This window comes from Taudactylus pleione, unplaced genomic scaffold (assembly GCF_031769625.1).
Source record: "Taudactylus pleione unplaced genomic scaffold, aTauple2 ptg000015l, whole genome shotgun sequence".
Classification (NCBI taxonomy): domain Eukaryota; kingdom Metazoa; phylum Chordata; class Amphibia; order Anura; family Myobatrachidae; genus Taudactylus; species Taudactylus pleione.
In genome coordinates this window covers 37770708-37794527 of record NW_028284417.1, presented here as the reverse complement: position 1 = coordinate 37794527, position 23820 = coordinate 37770708, and the positions used below count along the sequence as shown (strand labels likewise).

General features: G+C 40.4%; 1 protein-coding gene across 2 annotated transcripts in view; it reads left to right on the top strand.

Moving 5' to 3' along the window:
• Positions 1–23820, top strand: part of ASCC3 (activating signal cointegrator 1 complex subunit 3) — an 884679-nt gene that overhangs the window by 483773 nt on the left and 377086 nt on the right. For both annotated transcript variants that reach the window (XM_088472337.1, XM_088472346.1), the window contains exon 14: positions 20627–20761. In XM_088472337.1, coding sequence (XP_088328463.1) covers positions 20627–20761 — 135 coding nt within the window. The remainder of the gene's footprint in view (positions 1–20626; positions 20762–23820) is intronic.

The window sequence follows — 23820 nt, the reverse complement described above, 5'->3', positions numbered from 1 at the left end:
ACAGGGCAAAATGTGAATTTCCCTGCTCAAACAATTTTATATTTTACTTATTTATATCATTTATATTATTACATCATTGGTTATTTCTGGCACATAGAAAGATTGGGAATGCCTGTCTTTTTCTCGCACTATAAGATAGTCTAACACAGTTGAATATAATCATGGTCAATAAACTAAATAGTAGTTTCATTTGTTAAATAATTAACAATTAAGTACATCAGCGATGAATTGGGGCAATTCCCCAATCACCAGACTCCGGGGTCGGGGCATCGGTTCCCTGATTTTGACGATCCCAACCATAATTGGATCGTGATCAGCACATTGGGGATTTTTAACATGACGAAATTCACGGATCACCGGTCATCGATGGCCGCTGATTGGAGTTTCTGACTGGCAGATTGGCGGTTGCAGCCGCATCTTGGATTCGGGGAAACTGCAGGCAGATGTTTGGGGCCCTTTAGTTATTAGCAATTCAATGTTCCTTAAACTGTGTTCATGTTTAGAAGCTTTTCCATGTACATATCTGTGTGGATTTTACTGATATTCTGTCTTTTTGTGTTCATTTTTCTACTAGAAAATATAATGTGAATTAGATACAGTATGTGTCTGTACATGAAATACTGAAAACCCCAGCCTCATAACAGCCAACCAGAGATGTTGTGCATTTCTGGTATAAATACTATGTATAATACCAATGTATTCAGACCCTTCTGTCTGTTTCATGCATTACCTTTGAGATTGTATTGCTGTATTGAGGGAATGTCATTAGCAGAGAGAGATGACCTGTGTTAGCGGGCACTGATTGCCAGATGCTTTCTCAAGTTAGCCATGTGTGATTTAATTTTCCAATTAAAACCAAGACTCAGGCAAAACCAATTGTAATGATCACACTCATATGCAATGTGTAATAAAGTCACTGGAACTGGGCAACATACAAATTATTTCACAAGAAAATAAGGGAAACCACCGATTTACCTGTTCTAATAGGCAGATGTTTTTTTTTTTATTTTATCTCTATTGATTTACCTTTATATCGATTCAGCGATTATGTTATGACCACTGTGTTAGTTAAGGTATTCTTTCCGAGAGCCAATTTAACTAGTAGTTAGTTTTGATGTATGTATGTTGTATTACAGCCAGACTCTACTGTTCTAGTGATTATACTACTATTACGATACTTTTAGTATTCATTTTGTGAGCCAATTTCATTAGTAGTCTACTATGGGGTTACAGCCAGATTAGGCTTATATTTATCCATATTTAGGGCCATATTCATATTCAAACCTCCGATGACGGCGAAAAGTCCGGCAATGGACTTTTTGCCGTCGTCTGAGGTTTTGGAAGTGAAAACTTATCGCACTCGTCCCTGCGATTCCCCGTATTCAAATTCATTTCGGTGAAAAACGGACCAGGCGAAAAGGAAATCGGTGAAATTTCCTGTCATTTTAGAGGAAATCAGACTGACACCCCCCAAAAGATGTACTGACATGGGGGATCACTATGGGTACCCCAGAATAGCCCTGCTAAAGGTATGTGGGGTATTTAAACGGTCTCAATCGGTGCTTTTTTATTTTTTTTAAATAAGGTGTCCCATCAAATTTGGGATACATAAAAATGATTACTAGCATATTTTAAAGTGGCTAATGTGAAGTTTTAAACATCATGAAAAATCCACCTGCCACAACCACATCTGCCGCATACTTGGGGACATACTTGAGTCTATTTCGCTAGTTTAGAAGTTTGTCCTCCAGTTTTTTTTTTCGTCACCAAAATGAAAGTACCTTTTTTGGGGTGTCCTGTTTTAAATTTTTTTGACACAGAATATCTTTGGGGGACTGTCCAAGGGGTGCAGGGTGGTTTTGGAAGTCTGCACCCCAAATCCCCAATTCTGCACTTGTTCTCGCCATCTATTCAATGGTGATAGTTTTTGGCAGGTCCCAATGCATAGACTTTTCGCTCTGGGAAAATTGACATTATCGACGATAAAGTATAGCTGATAAAGGGTTTTCGCAGCCTAATTGAATATGGCCCTTAATATTTATACTGTTAGAATGTAAGCTCTCAAGAGCAGGGACCTCTTCCCTCATGTGCTTCTCCTTACACTTTCTTCTACTCCTTACTGCTCATAACGGCACCTAACACGTCTCTGCCAACTTCCTGCTGCTTATTGCGAGTGTTTTAATCACTATTGCAGCAATGTATATAATGTCCTTCACATTACTGTAAGTTACTTGTTTTGTTTTTTTTGTTCACTTATTAGTTTTATGTACTATGTAAGGCGCTGCGGAACACTTGTGGCGCCATATAAATAAAGGATAATAATACTGTTGCCTAGGTACAAGCCCTTTTTGGGCACACCCCCATCGCTGTGGCGCTACTTCCTGCATTGATGAGTTCCATGAGCTGCGCATGGCACTTTCGGTTCGCATCAGCAGAGATTTGTATGTGCTATTCTCTATCTGTGCAGCTCCTCTTTGTCCCTCCTTGGATCCATGCACATGAGCGCTGGTTCCTGACATAATGGTGACTAGGTATTTACGCATTAAGAGGTTACGTGCATGTACTTCTGGTTGTGGTCTCCTCGATGTTGGGGGGGACGTATGCTGTTCATTGAACACACTAGTTAAGTCGGCTCTGGGTAAGTGTGGGTTATGGGTCTCGGGTGACTATGACGTTTTGTTGGTCTTGAAAAAGGTCATTTGCGGACCGAAACGCCGACTATCTAAACTGATGTTTGTGAGAAATTAAAAGCTTCATTTAATTTCTACTGAACGGTGAGTGCCCATTTCTTTGGATTTATGTGCACAGGACCATTGTCCATATTGGAGCACCATCTATTTATAACATTAAGCAGTGAGTGCAGCAGACAGCAGGGATTTTATGTGTGTATATATATATATATATATATATATATATGCTGCAAAATAAACAGAGGGAGCGCCTAATAGTGCATTATCTGACGAAGTCCTAGTGACGAAACGCGTAGGGGCGTGGCCTAGCGTTACTTTCCACATGGTATGAGACTACCGAGGTTACCACTCACTGGCTCCCGGAGACTCGTTTCATTTGTTCAAGCTGTTTTTACTTGCGGTGGTCTGACCGCATTGTCCGGTACGTGATTCAAGACTTGTGGTTGTTTGTACTGGATATAAATAAATGTTTTGGAGATAATGCACTATTAGGCGCTCCCTCTATTTATTTTGCAGCATCCATTTACCTGTACTTTGGATACGGGGAATCTTGAATGAGGGAAAGACGCCGGTCTATTAAGGCAGTGCACACAGATCTACAGAAATCAATTTACATTGGGACTGTTTATGAGAAAAAATAAGACTTGCGCTTTGATTATTCTTTTCATATATATATATATATATATATAAAGAGGAATATAATCGGCACTCACCAGGTAAAGAGGCCTAAAAAAATTTAATTTACCATTGAAGAAATAAAGTGCAGATATTCAGTAAACATTTCAATCCCATATTGGGACCTTCCTCAGGACATAACAGCAGCTCCAAGTGGCTAGACAGCCAAGTGCACAATGAACACCATCACCACTAAGGCCCCTAAGGCTATTTGATCAGTGCACCGTCTATTGTGTTATATCCACTAAGGTATGTGCATCTTGAGCCTTTGCAGTTACTTAATGTGAGCGCTGGAATACTTTTATCTCCTATATCTTTTTATGGTATTCCAGCATGCAGTGCGCCTTAGTGTGGGTATATAGTTTGGCTAGTGGTGATGGTGTTCATTGTGCACTTGACTGTCTAGCCACTTGGAGCCGCTGTTATGTCCTGAGAAGGTCCCAATATGGGGTCGAAACGTTGACTGAATACCTGCACTTTATTTCTTTAATGGTAAATTAAACTTTTTGTATGCCTCTTTACCTGGTGAGTGCTGATTATATTCCTCTGTATGCATTTTGGAAATTTTTTTAACTTTTTATGTCTGTAAATTGAGCACCCCGCCAATATTTCTAGGTGCATTGGAGTGTGGACACTTTGGAATATATATATGGATAGCCGGCACTCCCTTGCTGCAAAGGTGATAAAGTGCGCGGGTATATACCTGTACCTCAGCAAAGTTTTTTTTTTTTTTAAACCATAAAGGCGTTTTTTTTTTGTTTGTTTTTTTCAAACACGTTCCCAAAATGGTATTTTTTTTGTTATCACAGTATGTAATTAATAGCTATTTAACCATGATTTTACATTTTTGTACATAAATATAATTGAATCATGTTTAAATAGCTGTTAACATCATTTTCTAATAAAAAATGTTTACAATTTTGTGGACATTTTTTGAAAAATGATTAGCCAGTTAAGAAACTTGATCATTCAGACCAAATGTGGACCTTTATCAAGACTGATATCAATTTTGGATGTAATTTCTAGTAATGTAACATGAAGCTTCTTTGGGAGATAAGCTTAAACCCTTTGAGAGTATAGATAGATTCCAAAAAACCTATGACAAATATAGAAGCGAAGTAGATAACATTGAAAAGGAGATCATTAATAGGAAAAGGAACAAACTTCAGAGAGACATTAATGATTTTGCAACAAACAATGCATATCGATGGTCACATATAAGAAGAAAAATAACAGATAATCGATTTAGCTATTCTACTTCTGAGGCTGAATCTTCTGGAAGTGAGGCCACTCATGATCATATCACCCAACGAGGAACACAGAGGACTTTTTTAGGACTTACCCCCATGGAGAACAGGGATGGTCTAAGACCAGATATCACAAGATTAGAAGGGGGAAGAGAAAGAAGAGAGAAAAGAGGTCCCAGGGAATGGAGGGAGGAACACAGAGATTTCCGTCGATACAGGAAATAGTCGGATGATGGACTTAGGATTATCAATTTGACCGATAGGGTACTAACAATACCACAGATGGAGATCCTCAATAAGGGACTTTTTCTCTCCAACACAAACATGTGATAGATTTGAACTAGAAAAGGATCTAAACCTTTTTGTCAGAAAATTACTCCTCAAAAAATTTTTTCTCGATAAAGAACGAAAGGGTGAGACCTTGGAGATATGCCCAAGTACAGTAAGCACATCTAGAGAGGATCATGAAGCAATTTCTATCCTGGAGGAACTTAGGAATTTATCTGTACAGGAATCTCAAGAACTGTCTGAGGTTACCATCCCTGAACAATTATCAGATACTCCTCGGGTTCAACTAAAAAAGAAATCTACATTCTGTCCGGATTTCTCAATATGTCCACAGATTAAGGTCTATATGGATTTGGTCAGTAAAGATCTGAACAATCTTGAGACTATTAAAAAGACCTAAGAATCCAACCTTACGAGAGATGAGAGGGAAGCCTTAAGAGAAATCAAACGATGGGATGATACGATAATCAAACCATCAGATAAGGGTGGAAATATCGTACTGTGGCCTCGTGATCAATACATAAAGGAACTTAATAGACAATTGGACAATAGCTCATGTTACAAAAAACTAACATTTAATCCAACACAGAACTTTCTTGACCTATATAACAACATGATAGGGATGGCCAGGAGAAATGGGGTGATTTCTAAGAGGGATTTTGATTATCTGAAAAAAGAGAATCCCAAAATACCAACACTCTATTTGCTCCCAAAGATTCACAAAAATGAGACTGATCCCCCTGGAAGGCCCATCGTTTCAGGAATGGGAAGCCTCACAGAGAATGCAAGTAGATTCCTGGACTCACATCTAAGAGAACATGTTGTAACTCTACCATCATATGTTAGGGATACGCCAGATGTATTGAGTAAGATACATGATGTGATATTGAACAAACATACGTGGCTCATAACTTGTGACGTGGAGAGTCTCTACACGAGTATTGGCCATGAACATGGCCTAAGAGCGGTTGACTATTTTTTGAGGATGGGTCATGAAACAGATTTCAGTAGATTTCTGATATCCCTTTTGAAATTCGTCCTCACCAAGAACTACTTCGTATGTAACAACCACTTCTACCTCCAGGTACGAGGGACTGCGATGGGGACTACATGTGCCCCTACGTATGCTAACCTCTACCTGGGATGGTGGGAGAGAGAGGTAGTTTTTGGTGAGGATAACGATTTATATACCAGCCAGATAATATTATGGCTGAGATATATAGATGATCTCTTGATACTATGGGAAGGAGATATACAGGTATTCCAAGAATTCCTGACGAAATTGAATGACAATGATTTGAATCTCAGATTGACATACGAAGCGAGCAAAGAGAGTATTAATTTTCTTGATGTTACCCTCAAAATGGAGGAAGATGTACATCTTTCCTCAGACCTATATCGTAAAAAAACATCTACAAACAGTATACTGCATTAAGAAAGTTCGCATTTGCCTTCAGTGTTGAAGGGTCTACCCAAAGGAGAGTTTCTCCGTATGAAGAGAAACTGCTCTGAAGAACACACATTTTTGGAGAGGTCAGCAGAACTGACTAGAAGGTTGAAATGCCGAGGATATAGTAGTAGAATGATTAAAAGAGGGTATAAGGAAACTTACCGATATACAAGAGATCAATTATTGACACCTAAAAAGGAAAAGGGCCAGGATGAAACTGTCAGATTCATAGGGACCTTCTGTAAAGAATGGAGGTATATCCAGGATGTCTTACAAAAGCATCTGGATGTATTAAACACGGATGATGATCTGGCTAAGATTATTGGAGGAAAAATATCAATGAGCTGGAGAAGATGAAAGAATCTAAAAGACATTCTAACCAGAAGCCATTTAGAATCATCGGCTAGACAGTTATATTTTAAGAAAGGGTCCCGGAAATGTGGAACATGAAAGGCATGTCCTATAATGGCCACAATGGAATCATACCATGACAGATTCAATAAAAAATGGTACATCAATGAATATATAACCTGCAACACTGCAGCAGTAATATACAATCTACAATGCCCATGTCAGAAAAACTATATCGGAAAGACTAAAAGACCTTTTAAAAAGAGGATATTTGAACATCTGAACAGTATCAAAAATGCAGAAAGAGATCGTGGTTTGTTCAAACCTCTGACCCCAATAGCGAGACATTTTTTAAAATATCATAGGGGGAATCCGAATGGTTTACGAGCATATGGGATGAAGAGAATTAGTCTGAATATCAGGGGTGGAGATGTAGATAAAGAACTGCTGAGACAGGAGACTCGATTAATCTTTCTCATGAACACCTTGACACCAATGGGATTGAATGAAGAAAACAGTTATGCACCTTTTTTAGGGGAATAAACTGAGCAAGGATATGTGAGTCACAGTAGATATGGGATCTGATTTCAGATATTAGTAGGGGCAATGAAGAAACCAGCCCAAAAATTTGAAGATTATTTTCAAATTTAAACAACAACATGGATATCTCAAATATGATACATATCTGGATTTAGGAGTATCACTATCCTCTCTTATCACTAGTCATATGAGGAACCTAAGATTTATAATGATTTTTTTCTCTCTTATTTAATATGCACTTTTTGGCACGATTATCTGTATATGGAGCACAAACACTTTTAAATTTACATATTTTATTCACAAAATTGTCAATTTGAGGATATATATACCCTTGAGTCTTGGGTATACAACAATTTAGGGCACATAATGCTATGATATAAATACATTGATCTTTAGAACCAATACATGCATATGTGATAAATTTATTATATTTTAGTGTATATATGTATATTAGCACATATTATTTTCATTATTCTTTTTATTGTCACATGTATTCTTATATTAATATATACATTATATTTATTACACATCTAAATGGGGATCACCATTTTATGTATCATTTGGACACTTATTAATAATATAAGATTAATCTAATAGGCACTTATTATTTATTCATATATTAAATATATATTAATTTTTTTGAATAGGAGTTTTGTGTTAATATTATTATGTTTTTCTATATTAATATACTGATATACATATCATACGCATTCTTTATATTATAAGGAATGAGTTGCCTCATATTAAAAAATATATAATAATAAAAATAGATGTGTATTGAAAACCCCTTTAAAAAACCAGCAGAATCTACTTTTCGACAATCCTTCCTCTAACCTGAATAAACCCTATATCTGAAGGGACCCGATGTGACACTAATTCTCTTTTATCTGTAACAACTAATTTCATGATGATTTATGATTAGGACCTGGAGATGCCCCTTATTAATATTTACATGAAGACAACTTCCTGACTTCGATTGTAGTGCTATTTACGTGTGTATTAGTTATCGGGAATGGATTGCTTCAGTCTGAGGGACGTGATTAAGTAAAATGAATATTCACTGAAGAGAGAAGGAACCTGTCAATCTGAGGGAAAGGGGGAAGTACCAGGAGGTGTGGAGCCATGTGATTGGAGGAATGAGCCCAAGAAATCCTGGATTGGCTATTAGAAACACTTGAGGGTATTTAAGAGACTTCCGGTAAGCGGCTCGGCTTACATTGATAAAGCTATCCAGCGAAACGCCGCGCCGGTCAGCGGCGCTCCTTACATTGTGATGTCCTAAATATGATATGATACGCTACTAGTGAGCGCTGAGAGATTAGGAATGCCTACCTAATAATGATTAAAATATGTATGCAGCAGCGCAACTAGTAGGAGATTGCTGTTGAAATATATACAGAGACATGTGTATTGCAGTGTAATTAATGAGAGGCTGCCGCGGTTAAACTTATGTGTAATGGAAACACAAGTCTGAAATAACGATAAAGTGTACAAACACTATTAACCATCACTAACACAGTTACTCAGTGCAACCATATATCAAGGAGGGGACCCCCCCGGATATGTATTTCAGCACATAGAGATCTGTGGTTGGAATAGGGCAGTGGAAATAAAGATACCCAACATCTGCATAAAGTATTTCCCAGCAATATTTGCACATACAATGATGAGAGGATATGTGATATATGATATAAGAAATAAGGTCAGAAATCCCTGTGAGAGGAACATAACCATATTAAAACTATAGGATATTTAAGATGCTGAAATGTCCATGATATAAGCATAAGATCTCATCACTATAAGAGTGATAATTATAAAGAAGAACCACACAGTCTGTATGAGGGGACAATAATAGGTTTAATAACAGAAGTAAAGGAACTCCATATGTGCACACAAAGAATCCTACTAGCTGTGCATGATATTATTTTATAAAGAGTGAACTGTTCATTTAGATTGGAGAAGGAATACGGTGAAAACCGGTTAATGATTATATCAATAGGAGAATTACTCTCCAATATATGTGCTTTTTTTGAACAGTGAAAAGATATTCTTTACACATTGTTTATGATACAATCTAGATACATTGTGTGATATATGATATCAGAGGAAGAACTACCCACTTTGTAACAGTGGATACTGTCAAACGTTTGCTTTGATATATAAAAATGACCAGATATTAATGTCTACAGAGTTATAAAAGGACGTTGTCCCTCACACTGTTTAAATATAATTTATATCTGATATAGATCATACATCCATCTCACTTGAGAATTATATCATTAAGGGGATACGATCTTTACCTGTTCAATATACATGTCTAATAATTGTTGATATTTACATCTGGACATCCAGTGGATCAGGAGCGCACACATTTTATTTACACATTCACGTACATTACATACACTAACCCCCCCCCTTTTAATATTTCGCTTTTTAATTCCTAAATATTATGTATTAAACCATTAAAAGTTATATTTTATGTATCATTTTTTTGTTGAAGTGCACTGTTATGGACATTTCTTTCTTTTTCTTATCAATTTTTTCTGAAATGGAATCCAATTCATTCAACTTTGCACTAACTCCTCTGTCCTGCTTTTTGGATTGGTATTTAAACTATATCCTTCATAATGTGGCACAACATTCTACAGTCAAAAGGTCACTTGCACCCTAGATTTCTTTTCTTGATATATACAGGGAGAAGTATACTATTAATCATCTTCGTTCCTTTGTAATAGATTTTTTAACAATTTGGGCTGTTAAAACGAGAGGTGCATTCTCAGACTAGACACAATCTGTTGCTTTAAACATTCTTAAAGCATAAACAATTATTTTTTCTGCAATATTGCATCATGATCATAACCATAACAATACATCCCATGTGTTCATTTTCTTTCAAATCAATGGAATTCAAGTAGAGCGGTTTTTTGTAGATCTAAGAGAATAGCTAAGCATAATTTTACTCATTGAGCATACGGGCAAAGAATCCAAACAAGTCTAGAAAGAACCAAAGCTAAAACACTTTTTTATACCTCATTAAACCAAACTGCAGTGCAAATTAAACCATTGTTTACATCATTAAAGCAAACCTCACTTTAAACCTATTGAAAGGGTTTTTTTCTCTGAATTTGTTTTTGGTTACATTTCTAAGCTCTCAAAAAGTTATATGCTTTTTTGGCTTTGTGCATATTGAAATCTCAAACTCTGGTTTAATAAGTTTGCAAGAGAAACAAATAAACATAATTTGCTTTAGTAGCCACAAACTTCATTTTTAAGGTTTAATTATAGACTAGTTTGTTTTAAGATTGTGTCCTGCGATATACAGAAGCTTTCCAGTTTTTATTTAGTTTGCGCACACAAAAAAGGATTAATACATGTTATCTACAAGCCACCTTTGTTGTCCTGTGTATATTACAAAATATTCTAATATACTGTAAGTATTTTTGGTACTACTATTGTGTTACAATGGGCTGGCAGCAATGCTGCCTTTTGAAACATAATCACTTGAAATGTTGCTGTCTGAATTTTTTTTTGGAAGAATCACTTAAAGAACCACTAGTTTTTTTTGTATGTAGTGTTGATATTGTTGTTGGTATAATAATGGTTATGCTTTCAAATGCTAGGGGGCAATTTAGTTATTTGTGATGTGTCTCTGGACAAGTCATAAAGGCATTCTGCAGTGATGTATCTTCGCTCATTTTCCCTCGCACCCCATAGGGGCTTATTCAATTAAGAGCGAGGACAGCAAAAATCCCGCACCTGCGTTGTCTTTCCTGCAGGTGCGGGATTTTTGCTATTCACTTAGGTGCTGGGTTTTTAGATATTGAGTGTCGGGATGTTTTTTATCTCGCACCTTCAGAGCAAGTCTTATTTCTTCTTCAGGGTCCATAGGGCTCCACAGGGAGACATTGGGGTGTAGGTGCGGCCTGGAGGACTGGACACCAACATCAAAGCTTTTCAATCCCAGGAAGCTCCGTTCCTTCCCCCTATACCCCGCCCTCAGCTGAGGGCACTTCAGTTTCGTTGGTGTCTATTTGGCCCTATGTCTGGCAGAGGAAAGAATAACAAGCAGCCTGATGCTGCTTCTCCTACTCTGATATCTTGTAAATCCTGCTCTGTGGTTTAGCCACAGAGGACCTCATTCAGTTCTTACACAGCCCCAGGTCCATCAGCCTCGGTGTCTCGCCCTCAGGACCCACCCCGTGCTGCCTTTTCACAAATGCTGGCAAAACTTGTGGACCAAGCAGCAGTCCCCATTGTAGCTCCCCCTATTGGATGACCACAGCAGTTACCCCCTGCAAATCATTTGCCTCCCCTATGGATAGATGTACTGTGTACCTCAGTACAGAGTTTGACTAATACCTCTACGGTTTTTCAGCAAATGCTGCAAAAAGATAAACCTTTACCTACTAAACATACTATGATATTCCCAATCCACACAGTCATCTGATTCTGAGATATCATCTGGAGAGGCAGAAGATGAAGATCTCTTTCACTCTGACTCCATCTCAGGAGAAGAGGAGCCAACCTCTAAACTAAATATACCTGCTCTTGTGAGAGCTGTTAAAACGTTTCTACAAATAGAAGAGGGTGTACTCGCTCCTAAGAAAAACATCCACTTTTTAAGCAACAAAAGGTTGTTTTGCCAGAGTTTCCTCACTCTGACCAGCTATCTGATCACATGAGTGAAGCTTGGAATATGCCCGGTAAAAGGTTGCAAATTCCAAAATGGTTCAATTCCTTTTACCTGCTCCAAGCTACTTATTGTACTAAATGGAATGTTCCCCCAACGGTAAATTCTCATGTAACACGTCTGCTTAAAAATGCCACCTTGCCCATTCATAATGCAACTTCCTTGAAGGAGACCACAGATAGACTTATAGAAGCTTGTCATAAATCTATATACTTACAGGAGCCATTACTCATCCTGCTAGGGCTACGGCCTGTGTGGCAAAAGCCATTGAGAGTTGGGCAGAAGCCCTAGAAGAGACTTTTCCCCCTGATGCTTCGAGAGAACAGCTGTCCTACATATCTCACATTAGAAATGCAGCCTCATACTTAGGTGAAGCAGCTATGGATATTGGCTCTCCTGGCCTCCAGGATATCTGCCACTTCGGTAGTGGCCCACCGTATTCTTTGGCTACGTTCCTGGAAAGCAGATTCAGAATCATAACGGGCTCTAGAGTCTCTGCCTTATGCAGGAGACATCCTAGTTGGTCCAGAATTGGATAAAATTGTGACTACTTTGGCGACTAACAAGACGGCATTCCCGCCCTCTGCATATAATACAAAGCCACGGATGTCATCCTTTTGGTCCTTCTGCCCTCAAGGCAAACCCAAGGGTCAGTCCTTTCCACGGCAACAGACGACAGCCAAAGCCTCCAAGCCTAGGGCCAAACAAGCCTGGGCTACTAGACATCCACCTGCCAAATCTGAGGTCAAGCCTGCAGCCTGATGGGGCCGGCCGACTTTTTCAATTCGCCCAAGTTTGGCATCAAACCACGTCAGATGTCTGCATTAGAGAAATGGTCTCCCACAGAATTGCCCTCTCCTTCCTGAGGTGACCCCCCCCAGCAGTTCTTTGCACAGGACCTCCATCGGACTCAACCAAGGCCCTGCTGCTCAAAAAAGCCATTCAGTCGTTACTGAATTCAGGAGTAATAATTTGGGTTCCCTCCTCACAACTGGGCAATGGCTATTATTCTACCCTTTTCTTAGTTCTGAAGCCCAATGGGTCTCATCGGCCAATCCTCAATGTCAAGTCTCTGAACAAGTTTATCAGGGTGCCCAGGTTTTGTATGGAAACCCTCCATTCTATTATCCTAGCTATGGAGCCTGGAGATTTTATGGTATCCCGAGACATTCAGGACGCCTACCTACATGTACCTACACATGGGTCTACATACATCTAGCCTCCTGGCACGTTAAACAGCCCTTCTAGACGCAGGTTGTTTCTGCATGTGAAATGCTACGTTACAGTGTCAGCGGCTGTAACACTGTAACTTAGTGTTTTCCATTCAGATACACCCGCAGTCACACACAGAATATAGGCATGCTGCATATCATTTTAATCAGCAAAATTTGCTTGTGCTATCTATTTACATTGTTGCATTTGAAAGTAAAAAGATGCACGAAAAGACGCTTGGCGCTACCGAGTCACACTGAGCTCCCACGTCTGGCGCGACTTGTAGTGCATGGAGGATAGATGTATGTGGGCACATCTGTATAGCGCCTTCTCATCAACAAGCAGTAACATTACCAATTCCAGGCTCTGCCGTTTGGCCTCTCAACGGCCCCTCTGGTCTTTATGGCGGCCTCTCTTCATCGTCAAGGGATCAGACTGCTCCCGTAGTTAGACTATCTCTTGCTGTTGGCAAGTTCCCCAGAGACTCTTCACAGCCATCTGCAGGTAACCATTGCCTTTCTACAAATGCACTGTTGGCTGATCAACTGGAAAATGTCTTCCCTGACACCCTTTCAAAGGATGGTACATTTGGGAGCCCTCCTGGACTCTCGAGTTCAGAGTTTCTTCCTAATGGTGGACAAGATTACAGCATTATAGCACAGACTGCTTCACAATCGCAGAGTGTCAATATACTCTGCAATGCAGGCCTTGGGATCAATTGTGTCCACCTTCGACATGGTGAAGTTGGCCCAGTTTCACTCCAGGCCCCTGCAACACCTGATCCTCTCCAGGTGGAATGGGCTACACTATCTGCTCAAATTCCAGACGATGAGCCTCCCCCCATAGGTTCTCCTTTCCCTAGTCTGGTGGCTACATACTTCCCATTTGAACCAGGGTCGTCCCTTTTGGATCACAAAATGGGCTCTCCTAACCACGGTCACAAGCCTCCGAGGGTGGGGCGCAGTAACCGGCCAGCGCTTCTTCCAGGGCCAATGGTCCCCAGTCGAGGCAGTGTTGCCAATCAACATCCTGGAACTTCGGGTCGTCTACAGAGCTCTCACTCTGGCTGAGAATATTCTGAAAAAACAGGGCAGTACAAGTACAGTCCGACAACGCCACGGCTGTGGCCTACCTCAATCACCAAGGGGGCACTTGAAGTCAGTCAGCACTGACAGAAGTGTCCCGCATTCTCACCTGGGCCTAACACAATCTCCCAGCCATCTCCGCAATGTTCATCCCGTGGATTCTCAATTGGGAGGTGGAAATCCTCAGTCGTCACAACGTGATTGCAGGAGAATGGTCTCTACATTCAAAAGTCTTTCAGCTTCTAGTGGACAAATGGAGTATTCCAGAGGTGGATCTCATGGCCTCCAGACACAACAACAAACTTCCAATTTATGTAGCCAGAACAAAGGACCACGACACGGACTTCATAGATGCATTGTCGGTGAAATGATACTTCCATTTAGCATATACCTTACCTCCAATATCCCTGCTTTTGAGTGCTTCGAAAGTCCAGACAGGAGGGGGAGGCACAGTCTTGTTAATAGCTCCTGCCCAGCCCAGATGTCACTGGTACTCCGATCCTCAAAGGCTCTCCATAGACGTTCCTCTTTAGCTTCCTCTACGAGTAGACCTGTTGTCTCAGGGTCCATTTATACAGCCCTAGCCCGTCTGTCTTTAACGGCTTGGCTCTTGAGATGGGAAGTAGTCGGGAAGCTGACAGACAAAATCCCGACCGCCAGCTTCCCGACTGCCTAATCCCGGCAAGGTATTAATGACAGGCGTCGTAATCCCGACGCCTGTCATTAGACCTACGCCAGGTGCCCGACACCCAGCATACCGATTGAAGGTATGCCGGGTGCCTGGCGCAGACAGCCGAGGGGGGGTGTGTTAGGTTAGGGGCTCCTGGGGGGACTTAGGGTTAGGCACCCCCCGGGAGTGTGTTAGGGTTAGGCTAGGGGAAGGGGGGTTAGGGTTAGGCACCCCCGGGGGGAGGTTAGGGTTAGGCAGCGGTGAAGGGGGGTTAGGTTTAGGCACTTGGGGAGGTTAGGGTTAGGCACTCCTAAGGGAGGATTAGGGTGGGGGGGGGTTAGGTTAGCTAGACTTACCAAAATGAACAATCGGGATATTCACCCCTGCCGGGCTGCCACTGTAGGGATTCGAACCACCGGCGGTATATCATACTGAATCCCTTGAAACATATCTTATAACAGCTAAGAGTTTTTCCAGCTCTGTGGTCCAGACCATGCTAAAGGCACGTAAACTAGCCTCAGCCAGGATTTACCACAGAATATGGCATACATTTTTCCTCAGGTCTTCAAGGTTTCTAGAGTTCTTCCCTTTCTTCAAGCTGGTTTGGATCTAGGCCTCCGCCTAGCATCTCTGAAAGTGCAGGTCTCTGCTTTGTCTATCTGGTTTCAGCTCAGAATTGCTCCTATACCGAATGTTCACACTTTCATGCAGGGTGTTCTACGAATACAACCTCCCTTTGTCCCTCCTGTGACTTCATGAGATTTGTCATTGGTGCTCCAAGCACTTCAGGAACCTCCATTTGAACCCCTGGAATCAGAGGATGTCAAATGGCTCACTGCGAAGACTGTTTCTTCTGGCTATAGCATCTGCCCATAGGGTATCGGATTTGGGGGCGCTTTCATGTCGCTCACACGTTTTGATATTTCATCAGGACAGGGCTGTGTTTCGAACATGCCCAGGCTTCCTTCCCAAGGTGGTTTCTTGCTTCCACCTTAATGAGGAAATTGTAGCTCTGACCTTTAATTCACCAGACCTCTCGCCAGGTGAGGCCTCTTTGGATGTGGTCCATGCTCTAAAGATCTACATACTGCTTTCATCCGGAAATTGGACTTCCTCTTTGTCCTATATGGATTCCATAAGAAGGGATGGCGAGCTAGCAGACAGACTCTGGCCAGATGGATTTGCATGACTATCTCACAGGCTTACACTCAGGTGGGCCTTCATGTGCCGACTATAGTCTCTGTCATTCTGCTCGCTCTGTGGGGCCCTCGTTGACAGCCCGGCGTGGCGCCTCAGCTGAACAGCTATGCAAGGTGGCCACCTGGTCTTCTGTCCACACCTTTCTTAGGTTTTATGCCTTTGATACAATTGGCATTTAGGATGCTTCCTTTGGGCGTAGGGTTCTCCTATTAGCTCTGGAGTTCCGCCCTTGAACAACTGCTTTGGGACTATAGACCCTAAAGAAGAAAAGGAGAGTTATGGTAAAATTTACCTTGATTAACTCTCTTTCTTCGAAGTCCATAGGTTCCACAGGGCACCCGCGCTGACTCTCCTAGCTTCTGTGGGTTTTCTTCTCCTGGTCACTTGTTTCCCTCTCTGTGTGAGAGTGTAATTCCTGAGTGTACCAGTCTCCTATCCTGCTCCTGCCTTGGGCTTGTTAACAAATCTGAAGTGCCCTCAGGCTGCTGGTGGGGTATAGGGGGAAGGACCGGAGCATCCTGGGATTGAAAAGCTTTGCTGTTGGTGTTTGGTCCTCCAGGTCGCACCTACACCCCAATGTCTCCCTGTGGACCCTATGGACTTCGCAAAAAGAGAGTTAACCAAGGTAAGTTTTACTGTAAATCCTTTTTTCCTAAAAAAAAAACTCCTCGACCACTTGTTTTTTAATTGGATACCGTGGGTATCGGGAGTGCACGATAATCCAAAATTGGGCGCGAGGACCTGTTTCCACTTGATTGTACAATGGTGTATTAAGGGGGGATTTCAGAGTACCTAGAACTCCCTCACAGCTCCGCATTGCCCAAAACTTTGAGGTTTGTTTTGCCCTTTAAGAGTCTGTCAGGCGTGTGACTACATTTTGATCTTTTGAGCTTCAAGTTCTGCACTACACTGCAGCAGAGGAGAAATGTTGGGAATATCAGCATATATGTTCCTGTTTGTTTATAAAATAAATTGCTTCTTTTATTATACCACCATCTTCTCATTCATTTCTACATTATTGCACACACTGCTGATCAGAAAGGATTATGTTACTATTGATGCTAACAGGTACTCAAACAGGAAGATTTCCAGAACTACATGCCCCCATGCATCAGATGGCCATTTCACCTGTTCTCCAATCTGACCAGTCGGAAATGCAGATCGCCTGCTATTGATGATCATTAATCCACCAGGGAAACTGTGAAATTTTTCATGTTAAAAATCCCAGGGGTGCCTAAACCTAATCTCCCCCCGGGAGTGCCTAAACTTAACCTTTATATCCCAGGACTAACACTAAAGGTAAGCCAGATACTTACCTTCGGGATGCCAGTGGTCGGGATTCCCGTGTCGGGATATCAGCGGCCGTCATCCCGTCCGCCGGCATCCTGACTACATCCCCTTTTTCACATCTTTTTCACCCGATAATGTGTCTTGGTCACAATCAGATGAGACAAACTGCTTCACGAGATTGCACTGATTCATTTCATATATATCATTTGTATATCTGTGTGTGACTCAATATGTATATGAAGCACAACAGACCTTGCGACTGAATTTGTATATGAAGCACAAAAGACGCATGACGCAAGTCGAGTTAGATGGGACCTAGAGCCCTTTTACTCCCCCCAACAGCGGCGTCACGCCTCCAATTTTGGAAAAGGGGGCCGTCGCTGCTCTCTCGCCACTCAGAAATGGCAACACACTGTCAATCACTGACAGTTTTCTGCCAGACCTTTTTGGGAGCACACTTTTTAATTAGTTAAAAATGTACTTCTGTTCGATATGTAATAAAATATATGTGAGTAAATCTTAGGGAAGAGGGTAGAAGTAAGAGATTCTTTCCAATTAGGTGACCACATTGGTCTGTTTCTCCTCCTAATTTGTATAAATACCTAGTTGTTTACTTCATAGTAAAATAAAAGGGTTGGCTATTATACAATTTAATGGCAACCAGGAGAAAATTTGAAAATACTCCAGTACGCTGTTTAAATAACCAATATAATATCTGTACTGTAAGTGTATACAAAAGGATATTAAATAGTTCACTTCACTAATACTAAGCAACCTAATAAACCTAAATTTTGCCACATACGTAATTTCCTTCAGTGACAGTGTTATCTCATTGACAATATATTACCTGCTACCACTTATAGCTGGTAATGTATCACCCAGACCTATTATATATCCTATATCAGAACCTGTATGATATACCGGCAGACGGGATGCCAGCAGTCAGTAGACCGACAGCGGCATCCCGATGATGAAGATCCCGACGGACAGGTAAGTAACCTAACCCTTCCTCTCTCCCCCCTAACCCTCCCCCGGTGGTGCCTAACCCTAACCCCCCTTCCCGCACCCTAAACCCAACCCTCCCCAGGCAGTGCTTAACCCTTTCCTCCTCCACGTGGTGCCTAGCCCTCCCCGGACGGTCCCTAGCACCCCATCCGCCGGGAGGTTCCTAAACCTAACCCCCACATCCCCGGCCTAAGCCAAACCTGCATACTTACCTTCAGGTTGCCGGCAGTCGGGATGCCGACGACAGTATCTTGATCCCTTCTAGCTGCAGGCGTCGGATTTCAGGTGTCAGTATTTTGACGTCTGGTATCCAGTCCGCCGGCATCTTGGCCGGATCCCTCCTACTGTATATAATATGACCAGGATGTCTATGAAAAATTAATAAGCCAGACAATTATATGCTTCATACAGTATATTAACAGCTGTGCATAGACATTAATAGGAAACATTATGTAACCAACCCACAGTCCGATATTAAGGGGCATATCCAATTAGAAGTGAATTTTCCGAAAAATCTCACGCTGCAGGGTTTTTTTCCGCATGTGATAAAAGGTGGGAGCCACATATAGACACCGTTGTAATTCCTACACCGTTCACCTGATTTGGATGTAATTACCCTCAAATTAAATCTGAAAGTCTGCAGTTAAAGCACATCTTGTTTGTTTCATTTCAAAGCCATTATGGTGGTGAATAGAGGCCAAAATATGAAAATTCTGTCAATGTCCCAATATGTATGCACCTGACTGTATATATTTTATCATTTCATTTGTTTTGTGGGGAAGAGGCTGATTTCCCCATATTTTTTTTTTTTTAAATTCGCATAGGTATTTATTTAAAAATTGTTTTAATTTTTTTGTATTATTTTTTGTATTTTTGCAGGATGTATTTATCAAAAGGGTATTGGGAGCTAACATGCCACAGTAATGAACAATGGGCAATATATGCCCTTCTTTCTTATCTGAAAATCGCACTCTCAATTGGGTATGGCCCTAAACATTTATAGCATTGCATATAAAAATAGCCTCCCAGAATGATCATGTATAGAAGTGTATTAAAAAGGTCTGGGGCCACAAATCATATTTCCTCTGCTTCCTTTCCTTTTGTAAATCACATTGGATGGATAGTGAGAGAGCAGCTGGCTGGACCACATAGAGAAAACCAAAGGACATTTCTGCTATCACGGTTACCTCTGTACTACAACTCTGATATCATGTGGACATTGCAGGGTAGTGTCAGAACGCTGCCCTGATGAAAGAACACTGAGTAGTGTACCTGAGATGAGGTGTAGTGTCTGTCTCCAATGGTGTTTCTATTTAATTTATGTGAAAAACGATTCCTTCATTTCAAACTACCGTAGTCCAATTCCCGGCAAGAGTCTGTATTGGAATGACAATAAATAAAGCACAAAGACAGACACCTAACATGGCTGGAGTTGACCTAAGTGGAGACACTTTTTCTCATGGACAATCTTATGTGGCCCTTTTGTGCATCACATCAAAACTAAACCTTTAGGAGAAGATGTCAGGAAGAAAAACTTCTACAAGGCAATCTTATTAGACCTTGGTTAAAAAAGACTATTGGCGTAAATTCAAAATTGCTCCCGTGCGAAGCCGGGGTGGCTCGCTATTATATATACTACACTGAAGAAGAAATAAAAAATCATACAAACTCAGCACTCACCTAATGGTCAGTCTGTACACTGACACTCAAATTGCAACCCAATTTTCCATATGGAAGTAAAATTTTGTCCGCTAATTCCCCAGCTGCTTATTAACTGATATGCTTGGGTGTGGCTCTGTCTCTTTAAGCCAGTACCTGAACCCATGGAAGAATCATAATTTGTATTTAAAATTGGTGTGATAGCTAGAGCCAAATGAGGCAGAGCAATGCTCATATCTTTGAGTGTCAGTGTAGGGACAGACCAATACGGGAGACTGTGATGCGGTTGGTTAGCTTGACAAATTATTATTATTTTTTTTTTTTCCTTTTAGTCTAATAGTGAAGCTTGACATTTTAGGCACACTTCTAAAGAATTCGCCTTTAAATAATGTGTAAACATATATTTGAGCTGTATTTGTCATGCACAAACTGTTACTTTTAAAACTCTTGACTGAATTTGCACTTGCAGTTATTCTAATTGAATGTACTTTTAGCATGAGTGCATGTTATATAACTAAACTGCATGTTTTGTCTTAATCTCACTTTTATCTGTGTTTTCTTCTCATTCGTGAAGGTAATGGTATTTGTTCATGCCAGAAATTCCACTGTGAGGACAGCAATGGCCTTGAGAGAGTTAGCAAAAAACAATGGCCACATTACATATTTCTTGCCAAACCAAGGATCCGATTATGGTCATGCTGAAAAGCAGGTAAGAGCTGAATTATCCACCTTTACCTTGTTCTTGAACTTGTCAGTCCTACAAAATATGTTCACAAGATAAAAACATGAGTTTGTTAGTGTAACATTTTAACTATATCCATTTGTGGGGAACAAACATGCACTAGTTCTTTAGTACATTTTTTTTAAAATATGCTGCTAGTTTGTAGTGGAGAATGTGCTTTAATTTTAGATGTTGCAATTAGCAGGGGGCTTCATGCCCTACTTAGTGCCACTTGTATCTCTAGTCTGATTAAAGATTGAGTGTATTTCCTTATCTCTCCTGCCAATTTAGCCATATAAGCATGTTAATGTAAAATTACATATTTAGCAGAAAGCTTATTAACCATTTTAACATAGGCAACACAGTTTCTGTCAATTTATGAATGATAATTGTGATAGTATATATTCTTTGGACTTTTTACTTTTTTTGTTGTTGTTTTGGGGGTGGTGCTTCTTAAAATAGTTTTACTGATTAATTAAAAACGTGCTCTGTCTTCTAGTAAAGGAAAATGGAAAAGCACAGGAATGGGTCTGTTCATATTACAGTCTAAAAATGTACAGTATGTGCCACATTCATGCAATGGGCACAGCTATTTGTCATTTGGGAAGTTGTGCTTCTTTATTTTTAATTCCCCCTCACCCAATTTTTCAAGTTTCAAGATCCAGTTTAATCTGGTTTAAGGTATTCATAAATCTATAACATGTACAATCACACTTCCGACAATTCTTTAACAATGATGTTAAATGTAAACACCCTTGTGTCTTAATTTATATGGGAATTGAGCATCCAGAGACTACACAGGACACACTGGGATGTTTTGCTGATAGGGTCTAGTATAGGCATGTCAAACTCAAAATACCAACCGGGCCAAATATTCAAGGTCTAATAGTGTGTGGGCCACAACAAAAAAAAGAGTCTTATATGCAATTTTGAAAGCTATATTATTAATAAAAAACAATGCAGTGCCCTTTATGCAGTCCCCCTGTATTAGAGCCCCTTATACAATGCCCCCTGAATTTGTGCCCATTATGCAATGCCCCTTAGTAGTTCCCCTTATGTTGTGCGCCCAGTAATGCCCCTTGTGCAGAGCCCCAGTAAACCCCTTTTGCAGAGCCCCCAGTAATGTCCCAAGTAGTACCCTTTATGTAGTGCCCCAGTAATGCCTCTAGAAGTGCACCTTATGCACTGCCCCAGTAATGCCCCTTATGGAGAGCCCCAGTAATGCCCCTTATGCAGAGCCCCAGTAATGCCCCTTTTGCTGTACCCCCAGTAATTCCCCTTATGATGTGCCCCCAGTAATGCCCCTTTTGCAGAGCCCCCAGTAATGCCCCTTATGCAGAGCCCCTTATGTCATGCCCCCAGTAATGCCCCTTATGCTGTGCCTCTTCCCAGTATAGAACAGGCCCCACTTACCTGTGCAGTACTTACCTGTTTTCACAATGGCCTCTGGGCACCGCTCCAGTCCACGCCGTCATCACTAGATCCAGAGTGACAGACACAGGCGACGCGGGTGACATCATGACGTCATGGCGCGCGCTGAGTCACTGGGAACGCTGGCCTCTGAAGCGAACAGAGGCTTCTGATCGCTTTAGAAACCAGCGTTGCCAGCTTTAAACAAAGTAAACAGTGCCCGATCGGAGTTGAGCTCCGATCATGGCAGGGGTGTGGGTTGCGTATTATGTATATGTGAGCCCACACTCTCTGGCCGCATAAAATGTTTATTCGGGCCGCATGTTTGACATGCCTGGTCTAGTAGAATAGTCTTATGGTGCATACGCATGGTCAGATTTTCTTTCAGATTTGAATGATAACGATTTTAAAAAAATCGTTTATATCTGAAAGAAAATCTGACATGTGTGCCTGTAATGATGAACAATACGCGTTCCCGTTAAACAATATCTGACATCTGATGTGTTTGCAGTCAGATTTGGTCGATTTCGTTCATTTTAATACTGTCTGAAATCGTTCAAATAGTTTGTAAAATCATTCAAATCGTTCATCTGACATATCTGACCGTGTGTATGCACCATTAGTTGCAGAAACAAAATTTATTGTGTGGTTTTTATTTTTTAGCACTTTTGTAAATCTGTGAGCATTTAGTATGTACTATATATCATATTTATTTTTATATAAATTTGGAAAGACAAGAATAATGTCGTGATTGTTAAGCCTTTGAGAATATGTTGCTGAAGCAGGTAATTGCATTCAGTGCTTGAGATGCTTCTATGCGTCTGTGTCTTTAATTTAGTTATTTCCCATGGGAAACTGCAGGTTTTCACTTAGCGAGGAAACATTGATCAGTACATGGAAATATATGCATAATTCTGTGACTCTTTTTCATGCTAGTTAGCAGAAAAATAAAAATTTAATTTTGGCTTTTTCAGTTGGAAAATGGTTTTAATTTTTATCCATTAGACGTTCAATTAGTATTGAAACTAAGCTGCATACATTTCAGCTTCATATTTATTTCTGGCAAATTAAAACCTTCCTGTTTAAATCATTACACATGTCAAGTAAGTTTTATAAAACTGCCCATCAAAAATATATCCTGTATAAAAGTGTTCTTTATGTTATTAAATGGAATTTTACATTTTGAGCCAGAGAAGAGGCAAAAAAATAATTTTTATTGTTTTATCTCTTAAATGTCTTTGGTTCCATTAATATATGTATATATATATATATATATATATATATATATATATATATATATATATATATAGGCACTCCCATATATGCGTCAGCACTCCCATTCAAATGCAGTTTAAAAACACGGGGCCAGTCATAAAATAGAATAATGTAAACAAGGCAGCGGCACTCAGTGGGATCACTCAAATAAAAACCACTTCAAAGACAATCCTTAAACATGATCAACGTCTCGGGCTTATTTCAACCCGTACACCTTGGTGTATCCTGAAGATGGGTTGAAATAAACCCGAAACGTCGATCATGTTTAAGGATTGTCTTTGAAGTGGTTTTTATTTGAGTGATCCTGCTGAGTGCAGCTGCCTTGTTTATATATATATATATATATATATATATATATATAT